Here is a 19,419-nt window from a genome sequence, read left to right as displayed (position 1 = left end):
AACGAGCGGACGCGGCAGAGGTGGAAGCAGGCGCAGCGGGAAGGGAGGCCGCGTAGGGACGCTGATGCGCGGTCGCGTATGCGCGTGCGTTGATGCCCATGCGGGAGTCGCGACCGGCCCCGCCAGACCGCCACGCGCGCCGCGCCGCGCAGCCAGAGCCGCGGCGTTGCGCGGCGCGCGTTGCTCAAGGGCAAGGCGCGGCAACGGGTCGCCGCCGAGGCTGCCGCTGCCGATGCGCCCGTTGCGTTGCGTCCAACAGTCCGCACCGTCTGATGCTGGCCGCTGTGTGCTGGACGTGGAGTCGGTGTTCTCCAAGGTCGAGGCGTACAAAAGGGAGGCGAGGCTGTGCCCTGTCTCGAGGCGTGCCATCTCCCCCCCCAAGCTCTCTTGCCTCGCCATGGCTACGATCAACGCCTCGTTTGTGTCGGCGCCGCGCTCGATTGAGCAGAGCAACACCGCCGCCTCGCCCATCCACCACCAGACGACGAGCCACGCGGCGCTGATGCGTGGACGCGCCGAGCAGCGCGCCGGCTCGGCGCTCGAGAAGGACCTCGAGAAGGGCGCCGGCGCGCAGCAGCCGCACGCGCAGGACCTTGCCCGCAGCGGCTCGCCCGACGAGGACCGCGACGACCTCAACACGCTGGCCGAGGCGGCTGCGGGCAACCCCGAGCTCGCGATCCAGCAGCTGCTGTCGACGTACAATGCCGCCGTGGCGCGCGCCATCTCCTACGACAACTTCATCTGGAGCACGCCGGGCGTGACGCTGGCGGCGCACGCGTTCCTGTTCAGCATCGCACTCGCCGGCGTCAACTCACAGGCGTCGCGCATCATCTCGATGATCCTCTCGCTGCTGATCAGCCTCATCATCTTCCAGGTCTTTGCGCGCCACCGCCAGGCCGAGGTGGCCATGTCCGTGTGGCTGCAGGCCTTTGAGGAGCGCCACTTTGCCGGCCTCAAGCCCGAGGACCACCTGCACTCGCGCGGCCTGCAGCTCAAGAAGGAGCTGCGCCACTCGCGCATCCCCAACGGCATCCTGTTCCCGCAAGTCGGCAACTGTAAGTGCCCTTTCGGCGACAGCAGGCTGCGACTGACCTCGTGCGGCGACCCTCGCAGACAACATGTGGCAGGGCGCCATCGTGCTGATCGGCATGGTCGCGCTGGCCACGCTGATCATGACGTGCGTGCGCGACGACCTCTTCCGCAACCCGGCGTGAGCCAGCGAGCACAGAGATGCACGACAGCAAGCCTGCCACGGCTCCCTACTCCACGAACGCTATGCCCTCTACCATGACATGCCTCCTTACCTAATGCAGCGTATTGACGTCGCCTGTCGCTGCGCCGGTGCGCGCACCTGCGGGTTGAGCAAGCAGAGGTGCCGGTGTGCGGAGTGCAGTCAAAAGCTGAATGCTCCCTTTGCACCCTGGTGCGTGTGGATGCGCCTTGCTAGCTTGCCGGTCGGACTGGTGGAGAATGGCGCCGCTGAGCGGCGGGTGCGGGTATGTGGTCGAGAGCAAAGCAGGAAGCGGCACGCGACACGCGCCTTGGCGCGGGGGCCAGGCTGGTGCGGCGCCGTGCCTGCCCTCCGAGGCACGCATGTCCGCAGCGCCGGCTCCGGCTGCCATTGCCAGGGCCGCTAGGCTCTCCGCGATTTCTTGCTGAGCCCGAGATCGGCCCAAGTCGACGTTCGATTGCGAACCGCGCGCCAGAAGGGCTGCTAGCGTTCGACGGGTGCTGACCGCCTGTCACTTGCTGCCATGCGTGGCGTGCGTGGCTGGCGCGCGTCTCGTCCGTTGGCACCAGCCCGCCGCCGTCGGGCAGCGCTGGCCGCTGCATGGCAGAAAGAGGAAGCTAGGCACACGGCTGACTCTCGCATCCGTCGAGTAGAGCGCTCTTCGGCGCGGACCGAGTGCATTTGCACAAGGCTGCGACAGAAGCGGGCGGCAAGCTTCCTGCATAACGTCGCGAGCCTCGATGCCGACGCCTCCTCATGCGCATCATGGCACATTTGGCGTGGCATGCGATCGTTCCAGCCTCCCCTCCCTCGCATCAACCAACGCCCGCTCATCAGCGGCCACCATGCTCGCCTGTCGAGTCAAGGTCATGCGAGAGAAGCGCTTGGCAGCAAGGCACGCGCTGCGAAAGGGTCTGGGCAGAGAGAGCTGCATTTCAGGGTACCCGCCGGCTGCTGTCGGCGGTGATGCGGGCCTTTGCGTCTGCGTTGCCCAGGGGATGCCCGGCCTTCTTCCAAGACTCGACGAAGCCGTGCACCTTGCCCGTCACGTCGTCTGCCGACTGCGAGCGACCGAAGGCATCGACGAACTTGCCCTCTGCGCGAGAAGACGGCATGAGCAGCGCACGGCACAGAGCGGCGAATGACGCACCTGGGTCCATGAGGTAGAAGAAGATGCTGTGGTCGACGAGGTAGTCGCCGCTCGGGTCGGCGCCGGGCGGCGTGCTGAAGTACACGCGGTACGCCTTGCACGCCTGCTTGACCGCCTCGTAGCTGCCCGTAAGGCCCATCAGGCGCGGGTGGAACTCGGACACGTATGTGGCGGTGGCGGCGAGCGTGTCGCGTGCTGGGTCACATGTGATGAAGAGCGGGTTCACGATCTGCCCAAAGGAGGCGTCTGCGAGGCGGAGGTGAGCAGAGCACCAGGGCGGCTTCGCCGCGGTGCCACGCACCAATCGCATCGACGACCTTGCCCATCTTGTCCAGCTCTTCCGGGCAGATGTCTGGGCCTGCAAATGAGCAGCGTCAGCCTTGTGTCGGCCGCAGTCTTGCACCGCACGCACAGTTGGTAAAGCCAAAGTAGACGAGCGTCCACGCGCCCTTCAGGTCCTCGTGGGTCACCTTACGGCCCTCCACCTGCGCAGCGATGGTGCCAGGCGCGCTGCCGGACGGCGCCACAGGCATGACCAGCTCGAACTCGCCGCCGATGCGCGGCCGGCCGACCTTGGCGCTGGCATTCTCGGCCTTTCGGCGCTCCTCCACGGCCTGCTTCTCGGAGCGGAAGTAGAGGAGCAGTCCGACGCCGGTGAGCACGAAGAGGCCGGCAGAGAGCGGCGTGAAGGGGCCGATGGCGTAGCGGGCGCGGGCGTCGGAGCGAGAGCGCGGCGACGAGGGCACGGGCGCCGCCGCTGCCGCCGGCGAGGTGCGGAAGCCGCGGCACCACGGCGCAGCAGCCACGGCAGACGTGGAGGCAGAGGTAGGCGCGCTGCGCTGCGCAGCCGGCACGGACTGGCGGCAGCTGCGCAGTGCAGTGAGGGCAGAAGAGCGCAGCATGGTGCGCGCTGTACGTCTGCTGAGCGCTGCGAGGGGGATGGGAAGAGGAGCGAGGAGGGCCGCCTGGTGGAGGCGCGCCGCTGACCTCAACGCGGCGCGAGGCGCTGCTTACCTCAGCACCACATCCTCGCACAGGCGCGACGCCGTGGGAACGCGAAGGCACCGGCTGCAGGGGCCGGACCCTCTGCCTCATCTCCACAACAATCCCCCGGCCCCTCTCCACCCAGCACCTGCACACCGCTCCCGGCTACTCGCAGCGCGAGGGTCACGCTTAGTTCCCGTCGGCCGCCGCGCAGGTCGCGCTCTCCGACCCGCAGTCCCTACATTCCCAGCTCTCCGCGCCAAAGCGCACTGCGACTCGCCCTTCGCTTCCCGTCCGCGCCATCGACTCCTTGAGCCATGGGTGTCCCGGCTCTCTTCCGCTGGCTCTCGAAGAAGTACCCGAAGATCGTCTCTGATGTCAAGGAGGAGCAGCCGAGGTACGCGCCGGGCGCCGACGGCGGCGAGGGCTCCGTGCCGGTGCCCACCGACATGTCGGGCCCGAATCCGAACGGCGAGGAGTTCGATGCGCTGTACTTAGACATGAACGGCATCGTGCATCCCTGTACGCACCCCGAAGGCAAGGTGAGCTCTTCGGACGCGGTTGCCCCTGCCTTGGGCCGGCGCCAGAGACTGATGCGCCACGCAGCCTGCGCCAGAGACCGAGGAGGACATGATGCTCGAGGTGTTCATCTACACCGAGCGCGTTGTGAACATGGTGCGGCCGCGCAAGCTGCTCATGATGGCGATCGGTGAGCAGTAGGGAGCGGGCAAGGCGACAGTTGAGTGGCCTGCTGACGCGTGCGTCCGGTGCAGACGGCGTTGCCCCGCGCGCCAAAATGAACCAGCAGCGCTCGCGCCGGTTCCGGGCGGCGCAAGAGGCCCGGCAAAAGGAGGAGGAGATGGAGAAGGCGCTGGCAGAGTGGCGAGGTGAGTCTTCTCGCACGCGTCACGCGGGCCGCCGCTGAGGACGACTCGCGGCTTCCCAACAGGGAAAGGCCTCGAGGTGCGCGAGGATGGCGGGGAGAAGAAGAAGGGCTGGGACCGCAACGCGATCACACCGGGCACGCCCTTCATGGACCTGCTCGCCTCGAGCCTGCGCTACTGGGTCGCGCGCAAGATGAACGAGGACCCAGGTTGGGCAAACGTGAGCAGTACTGCGCTCGCAGCACCTCTGCGAGATCTCACATCGCCTCCGCACGCAGCTGCAGGTCATCATCTCTGACGCGAGCGTGCCGGGAGAGGGCGAGCACAAGATCATGGACCACATCCGGCGGCAGCGCGTGAATCCCGCGCACGACCCGAACACCAAGCACGTCATCTACGGACTCGTGAGTGTGCCTGTGCAGGTGCGCGCCTGCTGCCGCTGATCCCCGCCTGCAGGACGCCGACCTGATCATGCTGTCGCTCGCCACGCACGAGCCCTACTTCAAGGTGCTGCGTGAGGACGTCTTTGCGCAGGCGCCCGGCGGGCGTGGCTGTCACAAGTGCGGCCGCGAGGGCCACATTGCGGCGAACTGCATCGGCGACGCCGCGCCGCCGCCGCCCAAGGACGACATGATCGTCAAGAAGCCGCAGCAGCCCGAGGTCAAGCCTTTCATCTTCCTCGACGTGTGCATTCTGCGCGAGTACCTCGAGGTCGAGCTCGCGCTGCCGAACCTGAGCTTCCCCTTCGACCTCGAGCGCGCCATCGACGACTGGATCTTCCTCATCTTCTTCGTGGGCAACGACTTCCTGCCGCACCTGCCGTCGCTGGAGATCCGCGAGGGCGCCATCGACGAGCTGCTGCGCATCTGGAAGCGCGAGCTGCCGCTGCTCGGCGGCTACCTCACGAGCCACGGCAAGGTCGACCTCAAGAACATCCAGCGCGTGATGGAGGGCATTGCCTCGCTGGAGGACGACATCTTCCGCAAGCGGCGCGACGCCGAAGAGCGGCAGGATGCTACGCAGAAGAGGCGTCGCATCGAGGACCACACGCGGCAACGCGCTCAGCACGCCAGCGAGAGGCGCGCGAGAGGCGAGCCGGAGCCCGACAGCGACACCATGTCGCACGGCGGCACGGACTACGTCGCCGTCTCGGTGGACGCCAGGGCGCAGGACGAGGCACGCAAGCGAGCGCTCGCGGCCCTCGAGAGCGGCGACAAGGGGCAGGTGATCGACAATCAGCGTGCCATTCGCATGGCCAACCTGAGCGCCGCCGAGCGGCTCAAGGCCGAGATGGCTGGAGCAAAGGCGCAGGCGGCGCGGCCATCGGGTCCCGTCAAGCAAGAGGCGGGCAGCAGCACTAATGGAGATGCAGCAGCCGGCGTGCCGGCAGAGGAGGAAGGCAAGCCTAAGCCAGATGCCGCAGAGTCCTCGGCGACTGCCGCCACCGACGATGCCGCCATCTTCAAGATGGACGAGGAAACGGCAGACGCAACGGCCGACGGAGAAGCAGCGCCGGTGCGCTCGCGCAAGCGCGCCCACGACGCCGTGGCGGGCGCCATCACCGACGACGGCGACGAGAAGAGCACAGACGAGGACAACGACGGCGACGCCAAGGACGACACCGAGGCAGTCGACCCCATCGTCGCGACCAACTTCGAGCGCAAGGTCAACGCCGACGGCACGGTCGAGTACGAGGACACTGTCAAGCTGTGGGAGCCGGGCTACCGAGAGCGCTACTACCGGCAGAAGTTCGGCGTGGGCCTCGACGATGCGGACTTCCGCCGCGCTGTCGTGAAGAGCTACGTCGAGGGCCTGGCCTGGGTGCTGGCGTACTACTACCAAGGCTGCCCGAGCTGGACGTGGTACTACCCCTATCACTTTTCGCCGTTTGCCGCCGACTTTGTCGAGCTCGAGACGCTCGACATTACCTTCGACGTTGGTCAGCCGTTCCGGCCGTACGACCAGCTCATGGGCGTGCTCCCCGCGGACTCGTGAGTGTGGCTCGCAGCAGTGTGCGCGCAGCGCTGATGATCTTGTCCCAACAGGCGCGCGAGCATCCCGCCGGTCTTCCACCCCCTCATGCTCGAGGAGGACTCGGAGATCATCGACTTCTACCCCAGCGAGTTTGCGATCGACATGAACGGCAAGAAGATGGAGTGGCAAGGCGTCGCGCTGCTGCCGTTCATCGACGAGAAGCGCCTCCTGACGGCGATCAACCGGCTGTACCCCGAGCTGTCGGAAGAGGAGCTGCGGCGCAATGCCTTTGGCGACCACACGCTCTTCGTCTCGGAGCAGCACCCGCTCTACGACCACATCTGCGTCCTCTACGGCAAGCGCAAGAGCGTCGAGCCCATGCAGCTCGACACGAAGCTCTCGGGCGGCATCTCGGGCACGGTCAAGCCCGACCCTGCCTGCCTGCCGGGCACGACCTTCTCTTCGCCGCTCAGCAAGGTCGGCGAGCCCGACATCACCTCCGACCGCTCCATCTCGTCGCTGTACGAGTTCCCAGAGCAGACGACGCCGCATCGCAGTGTCCTGCTCAAGGGCCTTCGGGCGCCGGCGAAGGTGCTCACGAACGAGGACCGCGAGTGGACGCGAGCCGGCGCGCCGGACCGCGGGCGCGGGCGTGGCAGAGGACGTGGCGGTCGCGGCGGCGGCGGTGGAGGCGGAGGCATGCCAAGCCATGGCTCGATGCGCTTCGGCAACGGCCCGGTCAATGCTGCGCAGAACCAGCACACACGATGGGGCAGCAACCCGTCGAGCCCATACGGCACGCCGACCGGCTATGATTCGCCTTGTGAGTCGGCTCCGCAGCCAGGCGCGCCTCGCGGCCATCACTGACTCTCTCGCCCTCCTGCAGACGGCAGCTATGGCTCTGCATACGGCGGCAGCAGCTACGGCGGCGGAGGCGGTGGCTACAACTCGCCAGCCCGCGCAGCACCACCTCACACGCAGCCGGGCATGCAGGGCTACAGCGCCGGCGCGCCCTATGGCGGCGCACCTTATGGCGGCCCGCCACCGCCGCAGCAGCAGTACGGCGGCCACGGACAACCGCCGCCGCAGCAGTACGGCGGGTATGGAGGCTACGGAGCTTACGGCGGCTATGGCGCAGCCAACGGCGGGCACGGTCAGGGCGCAGGGCATTACGGCAACTACGCTGCGCCGCCGCCGCCACAGCAGCAGCCGCAGGCATACGGCGGCTATGGTGCCTATGGGCAGCCTGCCGCCCAGCCGTATGCCGGCCAGCCCTATGCGCCGCCTCCGCCCGCACGTGGCGGGGCGCCGGTGCCGCTGGGCATGCGTGGCCCACCGCCGGGACGCGGCGGCGGCCCGCCAGGTCGCGGCGGCGGCGGACGTGGGCGCGGCAGCTCCGGATGGGGCCAGTACTGAGTGTCGTGGCGTGTATGATGTATCACTGTAGACTCTCGCAATCACCGTCTCCCAGGATCTGACAGAAGGGCCACGAGCACGGCGGGCGTGGTCAGAAGCGGCTGAGGAGGGTGCGGGGTGCCGCGCGCGCGGGGTAGAGCAAGCGCGCGCGGCCATGCGCGCGAGAGCTCGGAGGAGGCGCCCGCCGCGCACGGACGCGCGCCTCGGTGGCTGCTGCCAGCCCTGCTTCTCGACCGTCATCCCGCCTCCACCGTCCATCACGCGCTATCGCACGGGCGCCGTCCAGACCCCTCGCTCCGCTCAAGCACTTTGTCTTTGCCTCGCACAACATCAGATCGACCACATCCTCCGGCGTAGCTCAGCCATAGCGACCTGCGTCGCGCGCATCCACACCATGCCTGCCGCCGTCTTCGCCGGCCTGCCGCCAGCCGAGCGCATCGCCTTCTTTGGCGTGCTGGACGAGTACTTCTCGTCGCGCCCGCACTTTTTGCCCGGCGCTGGCTCTGCTTCCGGCACGCCAGCAGCTGCGCCGTCGCCGAGCAGCGCAGCCTCTTCTCCGCCGCCTGCTGCCGCCGCAGCGTCGCCCTTCCCCACTCGCGCCGATGCCGAGCGTCTGCGCCAGCTTGCACCGATGGCGAACCGCGCCGCTGGGCTGGCCAACCGCTTCGCCGGCATGCGCACCTCCGAGCCGGCTGCGGGCCAGACGGCGTCAGGCGCCTCATCTGATGCAAAGGTGCGCGGCCGGTGACTGCCTGCGCTGCACGATGCTGCGCCTCGCGCAGTACGCCTCCTCTGACGCACTCGTCTGCAGCCGCACTCTGTCTCGTCCATAGCTGCTCGTGGTGCTGCGCTGGGCTCGCTCTTTGGGTCGAAAGCGCCAGCTGCAGCCCCCGCCGCAGCGCCCGCTCCGCAGGCGGCTCCTGCGGCGCGTGCCCCGGCTGCGGCTCGCGCACCGCCAAGCCCACCAGCCGCCGCGCCAGCAGCTCCTACGCTGGGGACGGCTACGGCTCTGTATGCGTGAGTAGCCACAACAGACAGCGCGCCGCTATCCGTCGGCTGAACGAAGTCTGCGCTGCGCAGCTACGACGGCGGCGAGGAGGAGGACCTGACGGTGGCAGAGGGTGAGACGATCACGCTCACTGAGCGCGTCAACGACGAGGTGAGTGTCCAGCGGCGGCCACCTCTGCCATGCCCAGAGCTCACGAGCGCATGCTACCTCGCAGTGGTGGCGCGGCACCAACGCCCGGGGCGAGAGCGGCATCGTGCCAGCCAACTATCTGCAGATCCACTAGCTATACCACACTGGCCGCGACGTCGCGGCCCGAATGCATGTGCTCTGCCCTGCTTGCCTAACCCTGCTTGATCGCCCATCGCCTGCAGCCGCGCGCTGCACACGTTTCCCAGATCGTGACATTGCCGAAGCACCACAGCGACGCCGAGCGTCCACTGGCCGCTTGTCTAGATGCGCAGACTGCCCTCGCCGCTGTGCCGGCGGAAGCGCGGCAGGCGGCCCCACGCATCGGCCGCGGCATCTGCCAGCTGTTGCCGCGCAGTGAGCCCGTAGCCGTCGCCGCCAGTCGCTGCCGAGCGGCGCAGGCGGTAGAAGATGAAGAGCGCCAGGAAGAGCCACCTGCTCGTGCCGTGTCAGCCACGCTCGAGGGCATGCGCGCGGCACGATAGCGCACGCCTTCTGCACTTCCGATGCGCACGCACCAGAAGGCCAGCAGCAGCGGCAGCAGGCTCAGCGCGGCGATGAAGAGCGTCAACGCCGACGTGGCGGCAAAGAGCAGCCAGCCGGCGCCGCTGACGCCGAGGCGGCGGGCAAAGGCGATCAGGTCGTGGCGGAACGTGGCGGAGAGGAGCAGGCCGACGACGACGACAGTGAGCAGCGCGCCGAGCGCCAGGCGCTTGCGGCGCGACGACACGGCGGCGGGGTCGTTGCGCGGCGTAGGGAGTGCGATGGATGGCATGGCGGATAGGGCAGAGCGCAGGGGGCGCAGGAAGGCGGCGGGGAGCGGGGTTTGGTGGTGGGAGACGGGACGGCGGAGCGGGCGAGCCCGTGCGCAGCAGGCATCTCGCGTGGCAGCGTGGGAAACAGGCGCCAAGAGGTACGACCGCCGTGCTGCTGCGCCTCACCTCTCGCTGCGACCAGCACCGGAGGAAGAAGACGGGCCGTTGAGGACGGAGATACCTCGAGAGTAGTGCTGCCTAGATTGTGAGCCTAACCCAAGCGCACGCAAGACGATGCGGGCCGAAGGAGAGGGGCTGACAAGCCCGAGAACGGTGCGCAACGGCATGACGGCGTGGCTGTGAGCGCGCTGCTGCCGCGCGCTGCCTGCTGCGCGTCGCGCATCCTTGCCAGCCACCGACGGACGTGCTCTACGCTTTGACCGCCACGCAGACGGCCGCGAGGGGCCTGTTGCGCTGGCTGGGGACGTTCGGCGATGGGACACACCCGGTCAACGGCACACAGTAGATAAAAGAGGGTATACGATTGCAGGCCGCGTCGCTCAGCGCGACAGGCGGCGGTACAGCTGGCTCTTCTCAAACGTCCAGTCGGGATCGTCGATGAGCGGGTACACGTGCGTGAGGAGCTTGGCTGCGCAGCGGCGTATCGGGTCAGTCGCGGGCAGCATGCGTGCGCATGGGGCGCCAGCAGTAGCTCACCAGCAGTTGGGCGCTTCTCCGGGTCGATCTCGAAGCAGTTGCGCAGAAAGTGCGCCTGCACGGCGGAATGTCAGCTCCGAGGCCCCCGCATCACTCGAGGTCGCTACCCACTGCCGCCTTGGAGAGCCTGACGTCCGGCGGAATCGGCGGCGCGCGTCTCTCCGCGCCGAGCTTGAACATGGCCTCGACGGCCTCCTGGTCGCTCCATGGCCGGCGGCCGGCGAGCATCTCGAGTGCGACGCATCCGAGCGACCAGATGTCCACCTTTGCCGAGTAGCCGCGCTTCGACTGCGCCACGACCTCGGGCGCCATCCAGAAGATGCTGCCCTGCAGCGACATGGACGCCACGTCGCCGTAGACGTCTTCGCTGCGGCGCACAGTGCCGAACTGAAGGCGAGGTCAGCGCGAGCGCAGAGTCGGGTCAGCGCCGCGACTCACGTCCGAGATCTTGACGATGCCGTCCTGCGAAAGCAGTAGGTTGTCCGACTGCGAGACTCGGTCAGCCTCTGCCGTGGCGGCGCACGCAGCAGAACTTACCTTGACGTCGCGGTGCAGGATGCCGCGGTCGTGCAGGTACGACAGGCCCTCGAGCACCTGGTGCAGGAAGCTCTTGATGCAGTTCTCCTCGAGCTTGCCGTACTTGCGCAGCACGCTGCCGACGCTGCCGCCGGGCACGTACTCGAGGAAGATGGAGAGGTGCTGGCGCGTCTCCTCGAAGCCGAGGTACGAGACGATGTGCGGGTGGTCGAGGTCCTTGAGCGTCGAGATCTCGGCCTTGAGGGCCGTGACCATGCCCTTCTGCCGCACGTCCTCGCGGTCGGATGCCGTGGTGGGCAGCTCGACTTGCTTCACGGCGATCATCTCGCCCGTCGTTGCGTTGAGCGCCAGGTAGACGCGGCCGTACGTGCCCTTGCCGATGAGGTCGCCCTTGACCCACTTGAAGACCGCTGCGACGCGGTGGTCAGCACTGCACCACCGCCGCAAGGCCACGCAACTCACGCTTCTCGCTGGACGGCGACTCGCTGGGTGTCGCCGACGGGGGCGCCACCTCCTGGCCGGACGGCGTCATCTCGACCACCTTGGTGCCCCACAGCTTCGTGCTGCGCCTGCGCTCCAGCGGCGTCATGCCTTCGAGTCGGCGGCGCGAGCCGTGCTCTGAGCGCTCGAGGATGCGCTTCCTGTCTTGCGCCACAATGCGGATCGATTTTTTGTGCCCGCTGCGGCCGGCGCGGCCAGCAGCGGCGCCGACGGGCGACGCAGGCGTCAGCACAGAGGCCATCGAGGCCATCTCGGCCTTTGGGCTGCCGACAAGAGGGCTGCCCGGCAGCAGCGTCTCGAGCACGGGCTTGTCCAGGTCGTGTTTTGGGAAGAAGTCGTCCAGGTTCTCGTACAGCTGCTCGGGCGGCGGGCGCGGCGCCCAGTCGCCGTCGCGGTGCGCGAAGGAGGTGCGCCGGTTGACCCCGCTTCCGCTGGGTGTCTGTGAGACGGCAGACGTCGGCGTAGCGAGGCCGGCTGAGCTGCCGTCGCCACTGGCCAAGAGCTGCTGCAGGTGCGGCGAGGCGGACTGCGGTGTCGGCGATGGCTGCGACTGCGGCGCGATGTGTCGGGGAGCTTGCGGCGACGTGGCGCGCGACACGGTTGTGCTAGTCGAGTCGGCGATGCTGATCGTCAGGATCGGGCGTCGAGGACTCGGCCCGGCGTGCGGCGAAGTGGGCCGCGGCGAGACACCAGGGTCGTGCAGCGTGGTCCCGTGGCTCAGGGGAGTCACGGGCCGCGCAGGCTCGGCAGTGGCAGCTTCGGCTTGCCTCTGCACCGCAAGGAGCGCGGGCGAGGAGTCCAGTGGCTGCGCCCACGTGCCGGCGCCGTCCTCGTCGTCCGAGTCATCGTCGACGAAGCTTCCGAACGTCGCGCTGTCCCCGTCGTCTGCGCTCATGGCCTCGGCGTGCTTCTTGCCGCCTGCCGCCAGCTTGGCAAAGTCGGCCGCGGTGATGGTGCCGCTGGAAGCCTCGGATGAGAACGAGCGCGATCCGTCTGTCGAGCGCGAGTCGGCGCGCAGGGTCGCGCTTCCTGCCGAGCTGACGGTGCCCTCGGAGTCCAGGCCGCTGAACAGAGACGCCCAGTGCGCAGCCTGCGCCAGGTTCTCCTGCGCGGCGTCCGGCGGCGACGGCGGCTGTGTGAGCGACAGGCTTGGAGCGGAGGAGGCCGGCTTCTCCGGCGAAGCAGCCTGCTGAGGCGGCTTGGGCAGCGGGCGCATCTTGAGCAGTGCATCGTCGTCCTCGTCATCAGCGGCCTCGCCCAAGCGATGCGCCCCTCCGCCCTCGTCCTCTGAGCGCCGCCTCGCGTCGACGGGGCTCACAGGCTCGGGGCGCGAGCTACGCACAAGACCGGCCGAGCCTGCCGCATCGTCGAGCGCGCGGCCGCGCTTTTGCTCTTGCGAGCTGTGCGAGCCGGCCGACGAGCGCTCGGCAGAAGCACGCCGAGGCACCTGATGCTGCATCTGCGGCGAGACCTGCTGCATGCTCTGGCCGGGATGGTGCGATGGTTGAGCACCGTAATGCGCCCCGGCGGAAGCAGGCTGCGCGCGATACGGGCCATAGTCGGCGGATGGCGGCACTGCACGCATCTGGCGCTGCTGCTGCTCTCCAGCATACACGTACGGAGCGCCGTGCGCCGGATTGTAGCGGCTTGGCGACTCTCCGCGTGGCGAGGCTCGAGCCAGCGAGGCGTCGGGCTCGTACGACCTGGGCCCTGTCCAGGCGCGCGGCTCCCTCGGCCCAAAGGAAGGCTGCGGATGAGGTGCGTGCTGCTGGGCGCGGAGGCGCTCCTGCACCGTCATGCCCGGCGTCAGACTGCCCTGCGCCGAGGCGATGCGCTGGAACTCGGAGACTTGGCGCGAGCTGGACGCTGGGAAGTGTGCCGACGTGAAGGCATCCTCGCGTGACATGTAGATCGGCACGGGCTGCGGCGCTTGCGACGGCGGCACGGGGCGATAGTGCTGCTGCTGCGGCGCGTCGTGGTACGTGTGCGGGCGCGAGGGGAATGGCGCTGGGGAAGTGCCGCGGGCGCCGTGCGCCGGCCCTGCGTATGGGCCGGGGATGCGTGCGCCGAACTCGTTTGTGACGCTGTGGGGGCGAGGCGCAGTCGCGTACCGGCCGTCGAAGCTCGCGTTCGGCTGCATCGGCGCGCCGCTGTACGGGACGACGGGAGCCACTGTGCCTGGCCGTGGAGGCGGACCCATTGCTCCGGGAGGTGCGTGGCGTGGGCCCATCAGGCGCGCATCTGTGGGCGCCCGCGATGCGCGCGGATCGCCGAAGGACGGCGCACGTGCGCGCATGTGCTGATCAGCGGCGTGGTGCGGCATCGGGCGTCCGTACGGGTCGGCAGCGAGGCGCGGGTCGAAGGGCGGCGAGCGCATGGGGTGAGACTCGGCGCTCGGCCGGCGTGGAGCAGGAGTGCCCGCGGACGGCGGCGCCGGTGGCCGAGCGTGTCCCGGCGCGTACGCACTGTAGGCACCGTGTACTTGCGACGGCGGCGGCGGCATTGAGCCCGCCGGCGGAGCTGGCGGCGCGCGAGAGCGTAGCTCGTCCATGCTCTTGACTGGCTGCAGCGCTCGACCATGCGCGGACGAGTCTGGTGGCTGCGCGTAATGCGGGTGGTGCACGGCAGTCTCGGAGCGCATGCGGTCGTGCCGCTCCATGGGCGGCGAAGGGACACTTGCGTACATCGACGCCGCGCTGGTGTACTGCCGGTCCCACTCGCCCTGGTGGCCCCGCTCGCGCGCGTTCTCGCCGCTGGACGCGTTACGCGGCATGCTGGGTCGTCGCGCGCCCTCGTGCCTTCGAGCGGAGTCGTGTTCCGAAGCACGCATAGTCTGCCCGCGCCGCTCGAGCGCGAGGCCGGCCATCTCGTCGACCACTGCCATGTCCGACTCGTCGTCGAGCTTCTGGCGCTCAGTCACGGAGAGGAGCATCGAGCCGGGCGCGCGCGCATACTCGTTGGCAGTAGCCGGGCGACGTGATGCGCCGCGCGAGCGGTGCAGGCCGCGCGCGGCGCCGCTCTCCGAGCCCGAGTCGTAGATCTCGGGCTGCGCGAGCACGTCGCTCACAGCCGACGAGCGCGAGCTGAGACTGCCCGACTTGGAGTGGGACTGCGACGAGGCGCCCACGCCGGCGCTGGAGCTGGCGTGCGTGGTCGAGGTCGTCGTGGTGCTGCCGCTGTGCAGCTCGCGCAGCGCACGCCGCGGCGAGGACGACGAGGCGACGGGCGGCGGCAGCGTGCGCGTGCTGTCGCGCGGCGGCGCAATCTGCTGGAGCAGGAACTTGAGGCTGCCCCGCTCGTCGCCGATGGTTGCGCACTGCGCCAGCAGCTCGTCGTCAGACAGGCGCGGCCCGTCGACGTCGAGCTGCCCGATCTCGGTGCGGTACAGCGCGAAGCCAGAGTGATCGTCGTCGAAGATGTCTGCGCAGTGTGAGCCTCTGCGCAACGGCCTGTACGGGCAGGCGACTCACGCAGCTTGCTCAGCATGCGCTCCTTGATGGCTGCTGCGTCACTCAGGCCGCTCACGTCGACGACGGCGAAGCGCTCGTTGTCCTCTGTCACTTGGATGAGGACCCGGCCGAGAGCCTTGGCGGGCAGATCGCTCGCGGCGTACGCCAGAATGGGCGACTGCAGAGAGAGTGAGCACGCGTGTCCAATGGCTGCCAGCAGAGTTGCTCACCTCGTCTTCGATGTCCACTGCACTGCCGCGCGAGTCACTGTGCGACATGGCGCTCGCGCCGCGCCGGTGCCCAGCCGTCGCGCCCGCTGCGGCGCTACCGCCCACACGCTTGCCGAACCGCTCCCACATGCCGCCGACGTGCTCCAGCACGCTGCTGGGTCTTCGGCTGCGCTCGTGGCTCGAGCCTGGCTGCCCCGAGGCCAGCGAGGCGGAGCCTGCCTTTTCGCGGCGCCGCGGCGTGCCGGCGGCCGGAGCAGACGAGTCATCTGCCGGCACTGGCCTTGGCGACGAGGGCCGGAAGGACGCAAAGAAGCCTCCCGCGCTGTGGCTGGGCGCCGAGCCGGGCGAGCGCGACCCGCCCGGCGAGAGCAGCGGCGGGGTGCTGCTGATCGGCGTGGGCTGCGCCGAGCCGGAGCTCCCGGCGCCCGCCGTGGCCGGCGAGGCGGAGCGCGCCTGGGGAGAGAGCGGCGAGGGCGGCGAGGCGGCGTGCCTCGGCAGCGCCGCCGCTCCCGGCGACGCGGGCGGCGGCGGCGACGTCGTGTAGCGAAAGTGCGGCTGCTGCGCCGGCGGCTCGGCGCTGAGCGGCGGCTGCGGCGGCGGCACCGGCGAGCGTGCTGGCCGCGGTCCGAGCGGCGACGCCGGCGGCGAGGCGGCGCCTGGCGACGACGGCGCGCCCGCGGCATGTGGCGGCGGGGGCATGCTGCGGCGGCGCAGCTCGGCGCGCCACACCGTCGCAGCTGTGCCGGGCGCAGAGGGCAGCGGTGCGGGGCGAAGAGAGCTGAAAGCGATGGGCTCTGAGCGGACGGACGGGCAGCGGCGAAGAGCACTCGAGCGCGGTGGAAGCCGCGTGGGCAGAGCGAGCAGGGCCTGGCGGACTGCCGAGCTGGCGCGCGGTGCACGCAGGTGCGACGAGGGAAGGTGCGGATGGGGGCAGAGAGGAGGCAAGGGAAGGGGCGGGGTGGGCGACGCTGCGTCATGAGATGTCCCTGCCGCGCACCGCGCCGCGCGGCGCTCGCCGCGCGCGATAGCCGCGACGGCCGCACACAGGCGCAGGCAGGCCGCGCCGCGTGCCGCATGCTGCCCTCCCTGCACCTCCAGGCGCTCGGCTTCGCATCCAGCAGCATCCGGCGCACCATGGGCCCCACTGTCGTGCGCGCGGTGGTGCTGCAGCCTGACGGCGCCTTGATTCGGGCCTCGCGCCGCAGCACAGCGGCGGACAAGAGCTGCGGGGTCCGCCTCACCTCTTTGGTACGGTGCGCATTCGCTGCCAGTGCGCGGCTCAGGTCAATGCGGAAACGCCGCCGCAGCTTCCTGGGCTCAGTAAGAGTGCACTCGGCATAGACGAGGCACACGCAGAAGATGCCGGCCCCCGGATGCGCCGAACGGCTGCAGAGGAGGAGAGCGCCTCGCTGCTGCTGCTGCTGGTGCGGTCCGATGCCGCGGCGGCATGTGCTGCCGAAGGCCCGATGCGCCGCGCCGCGCGCTTCCCCGCACCGCGTGGTGCGCGCGTGCCTGAACGTGCCCGGCCCCCGCCCCGAGGCCGCTCACGCCAGCTCACCGCGCTCTTCTCTTGCGCGTAGTGGCTCGTGCTGCTCTCCTGCACCGGTGATCTCGCCGTCGCACCTTCTCGTGTGCTGCAGGGGCGTTCGCACCAAGGGAAGGCGACCCAGTGCAGCTGCCGCGTGGTGCGCACCCCTGGCGAGCATGCGCCGAGCCGCGCCGAGCGGTCGGATGGCACGTGCGTTGCGGCCATGGCTCAGCCTCGCGCTGCTCACACCTCGCCTCCCCACCACCACCCTCGCAGCGGACGCAGCAGCAGCCACAGGTGAGCCGTCTGCGATGCTTCACGTCGTGCACGGGGCAGACAGCTGCAGCACGGTCGAAGGCGCGACTGTGGAAGCGCTCGGCCTCCAGCCAAGCGCACCGGCAGCAAGTGCCGCCGTCCTCAGGGCAGCGGCCGCAGCAGCAGAGTCGGCCGCAGCAGCATTGCTCAGCGCAGCGGCGGCGCACAGCACAGCTGCAGGACGTCAGTAGCGCACAGCACACGGCATCTGCGCAGCGGCACTTGACTGCGGCAGCCACAGGTGAGCCGTCTGCTCGCACGTGCTGCACTTTGTCTGACGGGGCAGACAGCTTCCAGCCAAGCTCTCGCAGCGAGCGTCGCATTGCTCTGTGCAGCCGCCGCAGCTGCAGCATTGCGCAACGCAGCGGCGGCGCACAGCACAGCGACAGGACGTCAGTAGCGCACAGCACAGCGACCAGACGTCGATTCGCTTCGGCAGCGGCCAGACTTTGAGTCGCTCCGGCAGCGGCAGCGCACAGCTCAGCACAGCACAGCGGCAGAACGTCGAGTCTTGCACAGCGGAGCGGCGGCGCACGGCATAGCGGACGGACGTCCAGTTGCTTCGACGTCGAGTCGCTTTGACAGCGGCAGTGCAATCACAGCGGCACGACGTCGATCATCTCAGCAGTGGCAGCACACGGCACAGCGGCACGGCATCAATCATCTCAGCAGCGGCAGCGCACGGCCCAGCAGCACCCAGCGGCGCCACGACGTCCATCGCCTTGGCAGCAGCGGCTTGACGCACATCGCCTCGGCAGCGGCAGCGACGGCGCACAGCACAGCGGCCGCAGCAGCGCAGCAACAGCGCACAGCACAGCGGCACGACGCCCATCGCCTCGGCAGCGGCAGCGACGGCGCACAGCACAGTGCCACGACGTCCATTGCCTCGGCAGCGCCAGCGCAGCGCCGGCGCACAGCACAGGTGAGCCGTCTGCGCGCGCGTGTGCGGCACGGCGTCTGACGGGCCAGCCAGCCTCCAGCCACGCGCAGCAAGCGCTGCACAGCGGCACCGGGCGGCGGCGCACAGCCGGACGACGTCGATCACTCGGCAGCGCACCGCTGGCGCACAGCACAGCGGCCACAGCAGCAGCGCAGCGACCTGGACGGCGCACAGCACAGGGACCGCCGCAGCAGCGCAGCGACCTGGACGGCGCACAGCACAGCGGTCGCCGTCGACCACCTCGGCAGCGTAGCAACGCGGCGTAGCGGCAGCACAACACCTCCGCAGCGGCACTGCGGCAGCAACAGGTGAGCCGTCTCCGCGGCGTGTGTTGCTCGTCCTCTGACTGGGCGACAGCACCCAGCGGCGGCGCACAGCGGCACGACCACCTCGGCAGCGCACACCGGCAGCACGACATCGACGAAGCGGCACTGCGGCAGCCACAGGTGAGCTATCTGCGCGGCGTGTGTGCTGCGCGTCGTCTGACTAGGCAGCACAGCGGCACGACATCAATCACCGCCGCGGCAGCGCACAGCACAGCATCTACGTAGCGGCACAGCATGAATGCAATCCAGCTCCTCGACAGCAGCGACTCGGAGGTGGAGGAGCTGGAGGAGCGCGATGAGTTGGACTCGGACGACGAGGTGAGTTGTGCGTGGGCTCGCTGCCGTTGTTGCTGACAATCTGCAGCGCCCGCCGCCCGTCGCGCTCGCTGCGGCACCCGTAGCCGGAGCGCCCATCGTCGCCGCTGCGCCCGTCGCCGTCGCCGCTGCGCCCGTCGCGGCTGCACCCGTCGAGGCGGGACCCGTGGCGGCTGCTGCGCCCGTCGACGTCGAGGCGGCACCCCTCGCGGCGTTCGACGTCGAGGCGGCGCTCTGCCTGCCGCAGGACAGCGCGGCCAACCGCAAGCACCTCTCCGACCTACGCTTTGCAATGGCCGTCACGTCGTGGCACGCACGCGGCACGCGCAAGCAGCGGCAGGGCGGCGCAGAGGCCGACATGCCAATGGCGGACCGCAGCCTGCGCGACGCCCACGAGGCGGGGGTGTCGCTGGTGTCGGTCGCCGTCTTTGCTTGGCAGCGCACGGCCGAGCAGGTGCGCAGCGCCATCCTGGCCGTGGGCGAGGACGGCGACGTCTACCGCAACGCCTGCGTGCGAGCGGCCGTCAAGAAGCTCAAACGCGTCTTTGGCGCTGACGCAGAGGCCCGCACCGCCGACGAGAAGCGCCGCGCCGACGGCCTCCAGAGCCGCATTGACGGCGCCGACGGCCTCGAGAGCCGCATCAAGGAGCTGCAGCGCCGCGCCGAGGACGAGAAGGCCCGTGCCGACCGCGCAGAGGGCCTCCAGGGCCAGCTCAACGAGGAGAAGCGCCGAGCTGACGAGCAGCAGCGCCGGGCAGATGGCCTCCAGACGCGCATCGACGAGCAGCAGCGCCGGGCAGACGAGGAGAGGCGCCGTGCGGATGAGCAGCAGCGCCGCGCGGAGGACGAGAAGCGTCGCGCGGACGGCCTCCAGAGCTTAGGGTTAGGGTTAGGGTTAGGGTTAGGGTTAGGGTTAGGGTTAGGGTTAGGGTTAGGGTTAGGGTTAGGGTTAGGGTTAGGGTTAGGGTTAGG

At 69.5% G+C, this 19,419-nt stretch overlaps 7 protein-coding genes across 7 annotated transcripts; 4 read left to right on the top strand and 3 right to left on the bottom strand.

Moving 5' to 3' along the window:
• Nucleotides 1-261: 261 nt before the first annotated feature.
• On the top strand, nucleotides 262-1,561 carry FA09DRAFT_362275 (hypothetical protein). The gene is made up of 2 exons (XM_025745455.1): nucleotides 262-1,055; nucleotides 1,114-1,561. The coding sequence occupies exons 1-2, from the start codon at nucleotides 398-400 to the stop codon at nucleotides 1,212-1,214; spliced, it is 759 nt and encodes a 252-aa protein (XP_025596226.1). The 5' UTR covers nucleotides 262-397; the 3' UTR covers nucleotides 1,215-1,561.
• Nucleotides 1,562-2,056: 495 nt separating this feature from the next.
• On the bottom strand, nucleotides 2,057-3,323 carry FA09DRAFT_331559 (SCO1 protein). The gene is made up of 4 exons (XM_025743074.1): nucleotides 2,794-3,323; nucleotides 2,683-2,739; nucleotides 2,382-2,627; nucleotides 2,057-2,327 (listed from the first exon to the last, which is right to left on the bottom strand). The coding sequence occupies exons 1-4, from the start codon at nucleotides 3,281-3,283 to the stop codon at nucleotides 2,167-2,169; spliced, it is 954 nt and encodes a 317-aa protein (XP_025596225.1). The 5' UTR covers nucleotides 3,284-3,323; the 3' UTR covers nucleotides 2,057-2,166.
• Nucleotides 3,324-7,902: 4,579 nt separating this feature from the next.
• On the top strand, nucleotides 7,903-8,987 carry FA09DRAFT_331556 (hypothetical protein). The gene is made up of 4 exons (XM_025743073.1): nucleotides 7,903-8,372; nucleotides 8,451-8,656; nucleotides 8,720-8,798; nucleotides 8,863-8,987. Exons 1-4 carry the CDS (start codon nucleotides 8,034-8,036, stop codon nucleotides 8,929-8,931), a joined length of 693 nt encoding a protein of 230 aa, XP_025596224.1. The 5' UTR covers nucleotides 7,903-8,033; the 3' UTR covers nucleotides 8,932-8,987.
• FA09DRAFT_362271 (hypothetical protein) lies at nucleotides 8,978-9,676 on the bottom strand. The gene is made up of 2 exons (XM_025745454.1): nucleotides 9,353-9,676; nucleotides 8,978-9,269 (listed from the first exon to the last, which is right to left on the bottom strand). The coding sequence occupies exons 1-2, from the start codon at nucleotides 9,607-9,609 to the stop codon at nucleotides 9,098-9,100; spliced, it is 429 nt and encodes a 142-aa protein (XP_025596223.1). The 5' UTR covers nucleotides 9,610-9,676; the 3' UTR covers nucleotides 8,978-9,097.
• A 444-nt stretch (nucleotides 9,677-10,120) lies between these two features.
• On the bottom strand, nucleotides 10,121-15,463 carry FA09DRAFT_321538 (Pkinase-domain-containing protein). The gene is made up of 8 exons (XM_025741024.1): nucleotides 15,024-15,463; nucleotides 14,815-14,971; nucleotides 11,306-14,764; nucleotides 10,844-11,253; nucleotides 10,745-10,792; nucleotides 10,418-10,693; nucleotides 10,307-10,361; nucleotides 10,121-10,238 (listed from the first exon to the last, which is right to left on the bottom strand). Exons 1-8 carry the CDS (start codon nucleotides 15,150-15,152, stop codon nucleotides 10,150-10,152), a joined length of 4,623 nt encoding a protein of 1,540 aa, XP_025596222.1. The 5' UTR covers nucleotides 15,153-15,463; the 3' UTR covers nucleotides 10,121-10,149.
• A 1,126-nt stretch (nucleotides 15,464-16,589) lies between these two features.
• FA09DRAFT_100757 (hypothetical protein) lies at nucleotides 16,590-17,423 on the top strand. Its single transcript, XM_025738936.1, has 3 exons — nucleotides 16,590-16,761; nucleotides 16,828-17,049; nucleotides 17,153-17,423. The coding sequence occupies exons 1-3, from the start codon at nucleotides 16,728-16,730 to the stop codon at nucleotides 17,317-17,319; spliced, it is 423 nt and encodes a 140-aa protein (XP_025596221.1). The 5' UTR covers nucleotides 16,590-16,727; the 3' UTR covers nucleotides 17,320-17,423.
• Nucleotides 17,424-18,366: 943 nt separating this feature from the next.
• Nucleotides 18,367-19,329, top strand: FA09DRAFT_326348 (hypothetical protein; the record flags this gene model as incomplete). Its single annotated transcript, XM_025741204.1, has 2 exons — nucleotides 18,367-18,450; nucleotides 18,497-19,329. Coding segments are annotated over 2 exons (917 nt in total), but the record flags the coding sequence as incomplete, so codon positions are not given.
• Between the last annotated feature and the right edge of the window lie 90 nt (nucleotides 19,330-19,419).

Source organism: Tilletiopsis washingtonensis, assembly GCF_003144115.1.
Source record: "Tilletiopsis washingtonensis strain MCA 4186 unplaced genomic scaffold FA09scaffold_19, whole genome shotgun sequence".
Classification (NCBI taxonomy): Eukaryota; Fungi; Basidiomycota; class Exobasidiomycetes; order Entylomatales; genus Tilletiopsis; species Tilletiopsis washingtonensis.
This window is presented reverse-complemented; position numbering and strand designations above follow the sequence as displayed.